Source organism: Corapipo altera, unplaced genomic scaffold (assembly GCF_003945725.1).
Source record: "Corapipo altera isolate COAL_440 unplaced genomic scaffold, ASM394572v1 343, whole genome shotgun sequence".
Lineage (NCBI taxonomy): Eukaryota > Metazoa > Chordata > Aves > Passeriformes > Pipridae > Corapipo > Corapipo altera.
Genome location: NW_020884913.1, coordinates 5,549,495 through 5,560,534, shown reverse-complemented (window position 1 = coordinate 5,560,534; position 11,040 = coordinate 5,549,495). Strand labels below are relative to the sequence as shown.

General features: G+C 52.2%; 2 protein-coding genes and 2 non-coding genes across 4 annotated transcripts in view; 3 read left to right on the top strand and 1 right to left on the bottom strand.

Moving 5' to 3' along the window:
- Window positions 1-13: 13 nt before the first annotated feature.
- Window positions 14-2,940, top strand: ATP5PD (ATP synthase peripheral stalk subunit d). The gene is made up of 6 exons (XM_027654615.1): window positions 14-58; window positions 812-941; window positions 1,561-1,657; window positions 2,135-2,206; window positions 2,533-2,595; window positions 2,729-2,940. Exons 2-6 carry the CDS (start codon window positions 820-822, stop codon window positions 2,858-2,860), a joined length of 486 nt encoding a protein of 161 aa, XP_027510416.1. The 5' UTR covers window positions 14-58; window positions 812-819; the 3' UTR covers window positions 2,861-2,940.
- A 950-nt stretch (window positions 2,941-3,890) lies between these two features.
- LOC113952320 (5-hydroxytryptamine receptor 3A-like) overlaps window positions 3,891-11,040 on the bottom strand; it is a 7,794-nt gene continuing 644 nt past the window's right edge. The window contains exons 2-12 of the mRNA XM_027654231.1: window positions 9,531-9,717; window positions 9,060-9,131; window positions 7,805-7,892; window positions 7,441-7,601; window positions 6,913-6,957; window positions 6,707-6,816; window positions 5,930-6,096; window positions 4,988-5,148; window positions 4,636-4,846; window positions 4,292-4,411; window positions 3,891-4,135 (exon numbers count right to left, since the gene is read on the bottom strand). Coding sequence (XP_027510032.1) covers window positions 3,891-4,135; window positions 4,292-4,411; window positions 4,636-4,846; window positions 4,988-5,148; window positions 5,930-6,096; window positions 6,707-6,816; window positions 6,913-6,957; window positions 7,441-7,601; window positions 7,805-7,892; window positions 9,060-9,131; window positions 9,531-9,717 — 1,567 coding nt within the window. The remainder of the gene's footprint in view (window positions 4,136-4,291; window positions 4,412-4,635; window positions 4,847-4,987; window positions 5,149-5,929; window positions 6,097-6,706; window positions 6,817-6,912; window positions 6,958-7,440; window positions 7,602-7,804; window positions 7,893-9,059; window positions 9,132-9,530; window positions 9,718-11,040) is intronic.
- TRNAR-UCG lies at window positions 9,121-9,193 on the top strand. The gene has a single exon. It is a non-coding gene; the product is annotated as a tRNA-Arg (tRNA).
- Window positions 9,432-9,504, top strand: TRNAR-CCU. Its single transcript has one exon. It is a non-coding gene; the product is annotated as a tRNA-Arg (tRNA).

Below are 11,040 nucleotides of genomic sequence, written 5' to 3'. Positions count from 1 at the left end.
GCGGGGGTGGGGCGGGGGCGGGGCTTCCGGCGGCGCGCGGCGGGGTCGGACGGTGAAGGTGAGAGAGGGGACCCGGTAGTGGTGGGGAAACGGGAACGGGGGACCCGGCACCGCCGGGACTGCGAGGGGGGGAAAGGGGACCCGGCACCGCCGGGACTGCGAGGGGAACGGGAACGGGGGAAAGGGGACCCGGCACTGCCGGGACTGCGAGGGGAACGGGAACGGGGGAAAGGGGACCCGGCACCGCCGGGACTGCGAGGGGAACGGGAACGGGGGAAAGGGGACCCGGCACCGCCGGGACTGCGAGGGGAACGGGAACGGGCAGGGCCTGCGGCTTGGGGGGCCGGTGAAGGTGGGGGGGGTGGGGAGCGGTGTGAGGTCGCGGCGGGGCTGAAGAGCGGCCCCAGTGTCCCCCGTGCCCCCATTCCCCCGTGCCCTCATCCCCACCATGTCCCCGTACCTCCGTGTCCCCTATCCCCTCCATGACCCCATCCCGCCGTGTCCACATTCCATGGTGTTCTAATCCCCTCCATGTCGCCATTAACCCCAGTACCCCGACCCCCCCGTCCTGATCCCCCCGTGTCCCCATCGCCATCCCCAGTGTCCTCATTCACTCCATGTCCTGATCCCACCATGTCCCCATCCTCAGTGTCCCCGTTCACCCCGTGTCCCAATCCCCCTCATCCCCACCATGTCCTCATCCCTAGTGTCCCGGTCCTTTCGAGCCCCAGCCCTCTCGCGTCCCCACCCCCAGTGCCCCATCCCCGGTGTCCCCCCCCGTCCCCGTTCCCACCGCCGTGTCCCTGCCCAGGTCTCACCATGGCGGGTCGCAGAGCTGCTCTCAAGGCCGTGGACTGGGCGGCCTTCGCCGAGCGGGTCCCCCCGAACCAGCGGCCCATGTACAACGCGCTCAAGACCCGCAGCGATGCCCTGACAGCCCGGTGAGTGCCCGCCCGGCCCCGGGAGAGCCCGCCCCGCTCCTCCCGGGCCGCTCAGCCCCCGGCACAGCCCCCGGTGTGAGTGCTGGGACTGACGCTGCCTGTGGTCCCGCAGGAACGTCCCGGCAGGTATTAAAGCAGGTCACCTTGAGGCAGCTGGTGGCTTTTTTTGGCAAATCATCTTTAGTTAATCTTCCCCAGGGTAAACCCGTGGCTGTGAGTTCACAAGAGTGCTTTGCTTTGGTGTGTTCAGGACGTTTTAGGAGCTTTGTTATTCTGTTAAGTGCTGTACGGATTCACACGCAGTTCTCAAATCCTTAGTTTTCAAATCCTTCAGCGTCCACTGCCTGATACAGGTGACTACTGCAGTTGATGTTGCTGATTGCCTGAGGCTCAGTGTTGTGAAGCTGCCCCCTCCGTCCTTCAGGGAGCTTCATAGGTGCTGAGTGAAGCAGGGCAGAGCAGCGGGCTGAACTGTCTGTCCAAAGAAGCCTGTTCCAAGGGCAGAGGGATTTGCAGAAATGGCTTGTTGATGGCAAACCAAAAAATATTTAAACTAAACTCAGCAGGCTCTGCTGGCTCTCAGGTCAGTGCTCATGTCTGTTGTCCTCCATCCCTTCAGGTTGGCAGCGCTGCCAGAGAAGCCTCCGGCCATCGACTGGGCTTTCTACAAGGCTAATGTTGCCAAGGCTGGCATGGTGGATGAGTTTCAGAAGAAGGTCAGTTTCTTTGCCAGCTGGAGCAACCTCTCTAGAGGTTTCACTGGGTGGTGTTGAGAGGAAAACACCAAGATTGGCAGAAGAATTTGGTTTTGTCACTGTGAAAATTTGCCTTCCAAAACTGCGAGCACCCGCTGACCTCGGATGGGTCTGAAAGCTTTGTCCTGGGGGAAATAAGTCTGTGATAGGAAAAATCTTTGGTGTTAGACCTTCCTACTCCCTTACAGTGCTGTGATGAATGTGTGGTGTTGGTTGTCATGAGGGTGGTGGGCAGGACAGAGGAGAAGGCTGGAAGCTCCTGGATGAGCAGTGCTGCCTGGGAGGGTCATGGGACAGCTGCACTGATCAGCTTTAGCTCATTAACCTACATGGTTGTGGGCAAATCCTGGGAAGAAAGGAGGGAATGCTGCATATTCTCGTTGTGAATGATTATTTCAATCAAACAAACCTTATAAAAGCTTCTCTTTCAATTTACAGTTCAGTGCACTGAAGATTCCTGAGCCAGTGGATACCCAAAGTGCCAAGATCGATGCCCAGGAGAAGGAAGCTGTAAGTGTTCGAACCACTCCCTAGTGCTGGGGTTTACTCTGCCTTCTGTGAGGTGGGAAGAGATGTCCTGGATGTGCCTTCACGGGCACAGCCTGAGCCAGAGCACAGCTCTGCCCTTCACTGGTCTCTGTCTCCGGCTTTCAGCTTAGCAAGGGCATCTCTGCACAAGGAAGGGTTTGTCTGTTTGGGATTTGATTGAGATTCTCTCACTTACCCAGTGTAATGATGGTGGATTTTAATGCCAGCTTAAAGCACGAGGGTGCAGGTTCACCCTGGGTCACTGTCATCATCACAACCCCATTCACCACATCCTCTGCTTTCCTCAGGCCAAGAGCACTGCTGAGTATGTTCAGGCTTCCAAAGATCGGATTGCCCAGTATGAGCAACAGGTGAGGCTGGACCTTCCTCAGGGAATATTGTCTGTAACCCACCCTGGCACACCCCTTGTTCTCACCTGTGTGTTCTCTGCTCCTTCTTGCTGAGCAGTGACTTGTAACGTGCCTGTCTCTGCTTCCGCTGCAGCTCCAGAAGCTCAAGAACATGATTCCCTTTGAGCAGATGACGTTTGAAGACTTGCATGAAGCCTTCCCTGAAACCAAACTGGACAAGGAGAAATACCCATACTGGCCCCACAAGCCCATTGCTGATCTGTAAACCAGTCTAGGAGCTGTTCAACACTGTCAGACTCGATGATCTTATAAATAAAGAGCTTTCCCTCCTGTCTGTGGCTTAGATCTTAGACATGAGTTTTGAGAAATGTGGAGCAATACACCAACTTGCAAATATCCCACTTTTCCTCAATTTTTTCTTTTCTACTTGTGAGCTTGCTTTTGTAGCAAGGACCAAGATCCCACACTGACCTGCTCATCAAACTGAGTCGTGTCACATCCTCTGTAAGGCAAATAAATCCTCTGTCCCTCTGTGTAACCACAGGGAATGGAGTTCTCCTGGCCTTGCAAGTGGACAGTTGCTTAGAAGTTGAATGGGAGAAGCTTTTTGGGGTGCTGGAGTGTGTTTAGCAGTGATCCGTGTTTATCTGGAGTGTCTCAGGAGTTCTACAACAGACCTATAGGACTGTTTTCTAGGCTGGTTGTGATTGTTTGGGAGAAGCCATTTGCACCAGGAGTTGAAGGAGTGTTGATATGCTCAGATGCATATAAAAAAAAGTTATCTTTTAGTTACTTTTTAAAAACATTTAATCCTGGTGATCTTATTATTCTCTCTGTTGTGGTTTTCTGAATGCTGCTGATCTCACTGGAACTCACAGAAACAATAGTACAAACACTTCAGACTTACATTGTTTTATTTAATTATCTGAGGTGGAATTCTTGAACACCTTTCCCCAAAGTGGAAGTATCTCAAAGAGCAGGGAATCAACTGCTTTTCCTGTTGGTCATGTTAGAGGTAAGAGTTATAGTTGGGTAGAGTGAAGGTGTTACCCCAGATTTCACAGTTGTTCTATTCAAATACCTTGCTAGCCCACAGTAGAAACATCTGTAGTTCTACTGAACCAGAGTACAAAGCACTACAAATGCAGACCTCGGGCCCTGTGGGTTTGGGTTTTGATTTTATTTAGGCATCCGAAACAACTGCATTTGTGATTCAAGCAAGAACAAACTACAGCAGAGGGGTCAGAAGTGATACAGTGGGGAACAACTGAACTAGCACTGCGCAGAGCTGGCCTTTAGCTGCTCCATTTTACAAAAACAAGAGTAAAAAAAAACAGGGACAGGAAGAAGTGGCTGTAGAGAAGGACCTTCTCCAGAACTGGCATAAACGAATTCTGCTCCTGTGGTCGCCAGTGGCCCTTGGCAGGTTGCCCTCCTCCCTCGGCCTTCTTGGGAGGGCTCAGATGCTGGAGACCTTCCTTGGCCAGGTGTGTCACGGGCTGGTTGCGCAGGGGTGTCTTGGCCAGCTCAGCACCCACGTCTGCAGGGAGCAAAGAGCAGTGTCAGCACAGGCGGGGCTGGTGGGGCCACCACAGCTGGGGCACTGCTTGCCCTGAGCAAACCCCCCCTGGCTCAAACAAACCTGCAGTGAAATGCACCAAACCTGCTTTGTTAAAGAGGTTCTGGGTTGTTTTACGTCGCTGGAATCTTCTGAGAACCTTGTCCAAGGGCCGGGATTTGCGGTGCTGGTACAGCAGGAAGAAGGTGTCTAACACAGCCATGATCATGAGCAGGAAGGTGCCCAGGAAGAACAGCACTGCAGAACAGCAGGAAAACAAGAGAAAGCCCTGGGTGATTGGCATTTTCTTACATAATCCTGTCTGCTTCAGTTGCCCCATGAGGAATGGGGAAAGTCTGACTCCAGAAGTTGATAAACTCTTAGCTGTCTATGACTGCAGTGTTCATAAATGTGTCTATAAACCCATTCCTTAGGGCAAGTACCTGTATGAAGACCAGTTTTGGTTTGTTAAAGATGGGTACCTATTACAGGTGGTTTGTTGGAGGAAGTTGGGAGGCTGTTGTTGAGGATCACAGCCAGCATGGAGCTGCCAAGGATGATGGCGATCTGGAAGTTGATTTTCTCCTCAAGAGAGCTGGGTCCAAACAACACAGCCATGTCCAGCAGGTACAGGGCACACGTTGGGAGGATCAGGTTCAGAATGTACAGAGTGGGTCGCCTCTCCATGGAAATCTGTTGAAGAAGATGGGCAAAATTTAGGTGAGCAGGAGGTAACTTACTGTGTTGGCAAATGCTGGTTCCCTAATGTAAAAAATTGTCTTTTTCTTTTTTTGTGGGAAATCAGTGCAATATAATACAAAAATGCTGCCATACCATGTAGGTGATCACAGAAAATCCTTCGTCATCCATCGTTTCCGTGCGTTCAATGATGCTCAGATTGGTGAACTTCCATTCTCCATCAGTTAGGAAGAAACTCTGGCTGTCTTTCATGCTCTCAGATGCTGTCCTTCTTGTCTTCATGACAAGGTCTCTTACTGCTTGGGCAGGAGCAGAGGAGGAGAGAAGTTGCAGAATTTAGATATTTACTAGAGGTCAGTTATTCCTTTCCCTGTCCCACCCGACAGAGGGTGGGTGCAGATGGGGAAGGCCAACATTTCTTACACTGCTGGGGTTTCTTAGCCCATCAGGGAGAAACTAAAAAAGACTCTGGGAAAGAGTCTTGGCAGGGAATGTGAATCTGGGGGGAAATCCCTGGTAGATCAGGACTGTTGTCTTTTTTTTTGGATGGGACTGTTGTCTTTTTTTTGGATGGGACCTGGTGGGTTTTATGTCACCTCTGCTTATATTTCAACCCTTCCTGTTGGGATAACTCTGACTGCAGTTTGGATTAGTGAAACTGTCCTTTTAATAGTTGGATTCAATGAGCCTAGAGCTCTTTTCCAACCTTACTGATTCTATGATTAATTTTCGCTCATTTCCATGGCCTTCAGGTGGGTTTAAAGATCAGTCCTGCAAAACTGTACGTGAACAAGTAGTGGTTTTGCAGGAAGCCTCCTGGTCTTTTTGTTTGTAGAGATCAATCCTGGGAGGGACTTGCCACAGAACATCCAGATTCTTCCAGAGATGTTGCTTGGAAACGTGCCAGAACAGAATGGCAGTGCTTTAACTCGTTTTCCCTGGTCTTGCATGACCTCAGCCCTGCAATGTGGGAGTCTGGTGCTGCTCAGGAACCCAGGAGTTACCAGGGTCCATCTCATCTATTCCTCCCTCTGCAAATTCACCCCAGAGGTGGTAAAACTGAGCCTGCAGCTGTACCTGGGTAGAGAAATGAAGCTATACTCAAGTTGCACGTCTGGGTGTCAAAGGGGAACTTGAGGATTATCAAACTGCACGTCAGGGTGACCTGGAGGGGCCGGGTGGAGTTGAAGCTGCCATTGTGCATGAGGACCATGTAATTCATGTCTGAGCTTTGTCCGTCCACTCTGCAGGAAACAGAAGGGGAGAGCAACTGAGCTCTGAGATGCTGCCTGTGCCTCAGTCCCCCCCAACCCTGGCTGTGAACACCCTCTTGGGGGATTCCGTGCCATCACCCAGCCGTGGGATGCAGCAGTGAGGAGAGGAAGCCAGGGCTGGAAAAAGGGCTGGTGAGTGCCTTGGGACTAAGGTTTGTTGTAATTCTGCACCTCCTAAGCAACTCCTGCCTCTCTACCCTCTGCTTCCAGTCTCATCTGAGGCAGGGGCTCGTTGCCTCTCCCTCTTTCCCTCCTCTGGAGAACTGTTTGTGGTGCCCATCCCTCTGTCAGACCCTCGAGCTCTGTCCTGTATCTGTCCACACACTGCTAAGGGTCACTTTATTCCACAGCACTCCCAGTCTCTGCTGCTGCCTCAGCTTTAGCTACAGCCCAGAAAGGGCATTTCTGGAGATCTCACAACATTACAGAGCCACAAAGTGCTTCGTATAAACTGTGGTCACCATTAATCTAAACTACGAGGTTCTTGGTTACAGAGAGCTCATGGGAACAACTTTTAGCCATATGAGTTTATCCCATTTGCTACAATAAGCCAGTGGATAAAAATGAAAAGGGAACCTACCGCTCTAAGATGAAGATGGGGGGAGACCAATACGTGTCCAGGGGAAGAATGATTTGGGAAATGTTACAGAAATCCTGCGGGTTCCAGGTTGCCAAAGGGTTTTTCCACTCCTGGGGGAAGAAGTCGCAGGAGAAAAATTGGTGCTGGGCTCAGCACCAGGTGTCATGAAGGGCATCACCAGAGAGAAACGCTCTTGAGGCACCTACCAGGTTCAAGACGAAGTAAAAACTGACTGTTTGGAGCTTTTCCACCTGGAGAAACAAAGGGAGGATATTTGGCTGATTTTCTCAGGTGTATCCAGAAGCCTTTCCCTGTGGCTCCTGCAGTGGACAGCACAGATTGCAGGAACTCGGCTTGGGAGGAGAGCTCAGGGGTTTTGGCCCTACAGCTGAAGAGTAGCAGCAAACAGTCCAAAGGTTTGGAAAAAATAATACATTATTGCTAACATTTCCATGGTGGTGCCCTGCAAGTGCCTTGCTCCATTCAGGAATGCCACAGGGTGTTTTTGGAGCCTGCTACAAAGTAGGCTGCTTGTCTGCATGTGCCTCTCAACTTTTTCCTGGAAGGAGTGGGAGAAAATACTCCACATCTTCCAAAAGCGCTTTCAAACAGCAGAAAGCTGAAGAAGAGGAAGGGGCTGATTCTTGTCCCCATGGCCTTGCTGGCAGAAGACTCAATCCCCAGTCTAGCAATCACCCAGTTTTCTGTTATAAAGAGTAGTTTTGGGTCCTTACCACAGAGAGAATAGCCATCAGCATGAAATCCAACTTCACTTCCACAGGCTCCTTCAGGTTTGCCTTGGGCAGTATGTAGGTGTGCAGCTTGTCGTGAGAGGAGATGTTCAGGTAGTCAACAATGTCATAGTAGGTGCAGAGGTACTTTGGAGCAGTCCCTGCTAGAAAGAGAATTCCACTTGAAACACAAAAATCTCAGACAGGATCTCAAACTGTGTGAGAGAGAGAGAGAGGCACTAAAAGAGAAAGGGTGTGGAGCTGTGGATGTGAGAAACATCATTAACACACAAAAATCCATTCTTCAAAAAAAGTCCCTAGAGGAGCATAGAATTCCTCAAAGCTTTTCCATCCCTCTTGCACTTACCTGTCCCAAGAGAAAAGGTGAGGATGGCTATCAAAACTCGCTGCATTGTCTCCTGCTCCCCAATAAGGAGGCGAATGGTACCGTGTGTCTTATGAACGGGTCCAGAACACGTCATTTATTATGTGGAAGTTGATTTGATATTTATTAATGATGGATGGATTTTTGTAAATAGAAACTAGACAATTTATGTTTTGGAAGGAAGGATTTGCTAATGGTTTGCTGCACTCAGCTGGCTCTTGGGAGCAGCCTTTGGTTGTGGTAAAGGAAAAATCAGGTCATTAAAAAAAAAAATCCAACAATTTGAGGGAGAGGAGAAGAAAGGGCCCATTCCCACAAAGAAAAGGCAGGGAGCCAGAGCTACTCAGAAGCAAATTTTGTCTCATTTATAGGGCTGAGAGTCTGCTGAGAGTCCACTGAAGTGGAAGAAGAATTAGTGCTTGCATGACATGAGGGGTGTTGGGGAGGAGAAGGAGAGGCTGCTCTCCTTTGATCCTGGTCCTGCTCCACAGCACCCCACACCGTGTCCTTATTTCCCAAAGCACTGAGCCTTTCATGCACTCATGGATTTTCCAGTTCTGCCTCCTTGCTGATCTCCTGTGCTCCTTAAGCTCTTCTCCAAGTCCTCACTGTTAAGATGAAAGTCCCAGAGATTTTGGTGGTTTTTTCTGTCTTTCCCTCAGCCACCCTGCTCTCCATCTCTGCCTTCTTTTTCCGCTGTCATTCCAGCAATGTCTCCAGGTACTCGAAGCGATGGTTTCTTTGTGGGAGAGTGACTCCAATCTTTGTGTGCTTGAAAAGTCCTGTCCTGCCAGGAAGTCATGGGTGGCACCTTATTACTGTGGCCTCTGTGTCAGAGGTAGAAGGTGGGAAGTGTGTGGGCTCTGAGACGGGGTTTGAATCAGACATAAGGGGCACAAGGACTTGATGATCGTCGTGGGTCCCTTCCAAGCCAGGATATTGCATGATTCTGAGATTCTATGACCGGTCCAAGCACAGAAATTGCTGCCTGCAAGTCCCACACTTGATTCCCACCTGGAAGCAGATTTCCCTGTGGCAGTGGATGGTCCTTCCCCAGCCATGTCCCCTGCCATCCCCTCGTGTCCCCTGCCATCCCCTCGTGTCCCCTGCCATCCCCTCGTGTCCCTTGCCATCCCCTCGTGTCCCCCACGGCCCCCCGTGTCCCCTATGGACCCCCGTGTCCCCCACAGCCCTCCGTGTCCCCAGCGTGGCTGCTGCCCGAGAGCTCCGGGGGTACCCGGGAGGGGCGGGGGGCGATGCCGGGCGTTGGCAGCATCACTGGGGGGCTGCAGCGCAGCGACCGCGTGGCCTAATGGATAAGGCGTCTGACTTCGGATCAGAAGATTGAGGGTTCGAGTCCCTTCGTGGTCGGTCCTTTTCCCCCCCCCTTCCCCTTACTTTTAAATTATCTTTTCCCGCTTTTCCCCTGCCGTTTCTTCCCCTCCGCGGGGTGAAGGGGAAAGGCAAACCCAGCCTCGGTCCCGGTGCGGCCCCGTCCCGGCCCCGGGGTGGCCCCGGTGTCCCCCCCATCCCGCAGGTCCCGCGGGTGGTCCCGGGGCGGGCGCGCGGTCGGGGCCGTTCCCGCGAGCCGGGGCGCGCGCCCTGCGCAGCCCCAGTGGCCTAATGGATAAGGCACTGGCCTCCTAAGCCAGGGATTGTGGGTTCGAGTCCCATCTGGGGTGAGCCTGCTCCTTTTGCTGCTGCCAACCCCATTTCCGCGCTCTTTCTCCCCGTTTCGGCGCCGCCGGGCCTCCTCCTCCTCCTCCTCCTCCTGCTCGTGCCCCGCGGGCACTGGCTCTGGCTGCTTGGTGGGAAGACTTTCCCCAGTCCGGTGGGAGATGCCAGCTAAGGAGGTTGATGCACTGGGAGAATCCAGAAGTGCTGATGAACGAGCACTGCACCGGAGACAGAGCCTGAGGGAGGTCGGGGTGGTCCATGCAGTGTTTTGGGGGAGCAAGATCCCCCTGGCAGCTCCAGGCTCTCTCCCTGTGCCAACAGCTGCTGCACATGATGCTGACAGGTGAGTTGTCTGCTCCAGGTCAGTGGACCCTAATTTAGATACCCTGGGAATGCGAAACAATGAGGAGCAGCTACAAACTGCCCCAGGCTGGTTTTGCGGTCCCACGTGCCCAGTGCTCAAGTGAGGCTGTGACCGAGGGAATAACAACCAGCTTTGCCTTGGATGAAAGGATGGGTTTTGGAGAGGTGTTAATAAAAAGGCTGATTTTTGGAGGGGTGTTAATGAAAGGCTGATTTTTGGTGGGGTGTTAGTGAAAGGATGGTTCTGGCTGGGGCATGGACATCCTTCAAGGTGTCCCAGAAGGTGCCAAAGCAGAGCAATTACAGCTGTTTAATTATCTTTGTCCGGGCAGAGCTGGGTCTGTGTTGAGTCAGGGCTGAGCAGGGAATTTCAGATGTACTTTTACCCCCTCCAGTTGCTCCCTATATCATCGGCTGCATCCAAGCCCCAACAAGAAGCCCATCTGTGCTGGGGCATGACCACCTTGCAGGTGTTACCCAAACCTGTTCCTGGAGCAGGACAAGCTTGGATGGGAAGGAAGTTTTACTCTGCCAGAAACCACATCTCCATGAAGCGCTGGTCATCGGGGTCACAGCATTGGGCTGTGCTGCCCTGGGACCAAAGGCCTCCCCGTAAGTGCCTTCAGGATAATGCCCTCTCAGATTTGTGGCATTAAAAAGCTGCCTGGAGGGTCTTTTCCTACAGAGTTAATGGATTTTAAAAGCCAGCTGTGGTCAGGGTGATATCACATGAGGAAAACATAAAGTGAAGTTTCTTTCTAAGTAGTTTTTCTCTCTTAGGTGTGGGAAGAAAGGGCTCTGCTGCCTGGAAAGCAGCAGGCCTGCCAAAGCCCTGGGCGCTGGACTGCTGATTAAAAATATCTTTCTGCCCTGTGGTGGGTTTTGGGAAACTTTTTTGGGATTAGATGAGAAACATGGGTTTTGGGAAGAGGAGAAGCAGTGGGAGGAGAACGGAGGAGGTGTCATTGATAAGAAACAGGAGGTGAATGAGGTCCGTGGTGTTACACTATTACACTGTAGCGGGGCCATCACTGGCGGCTCAGTGACTGTCACATCTGCACTGACCCTCTGGAACAGGGAGTCCCATGGGAGGGGGGGACCCTCATTGCCGGGAGGAACAGCCACACTCCCAGAAGGGATGGAATGTGGGGGATGCACAGGGGTGTCAGGGATGAGCA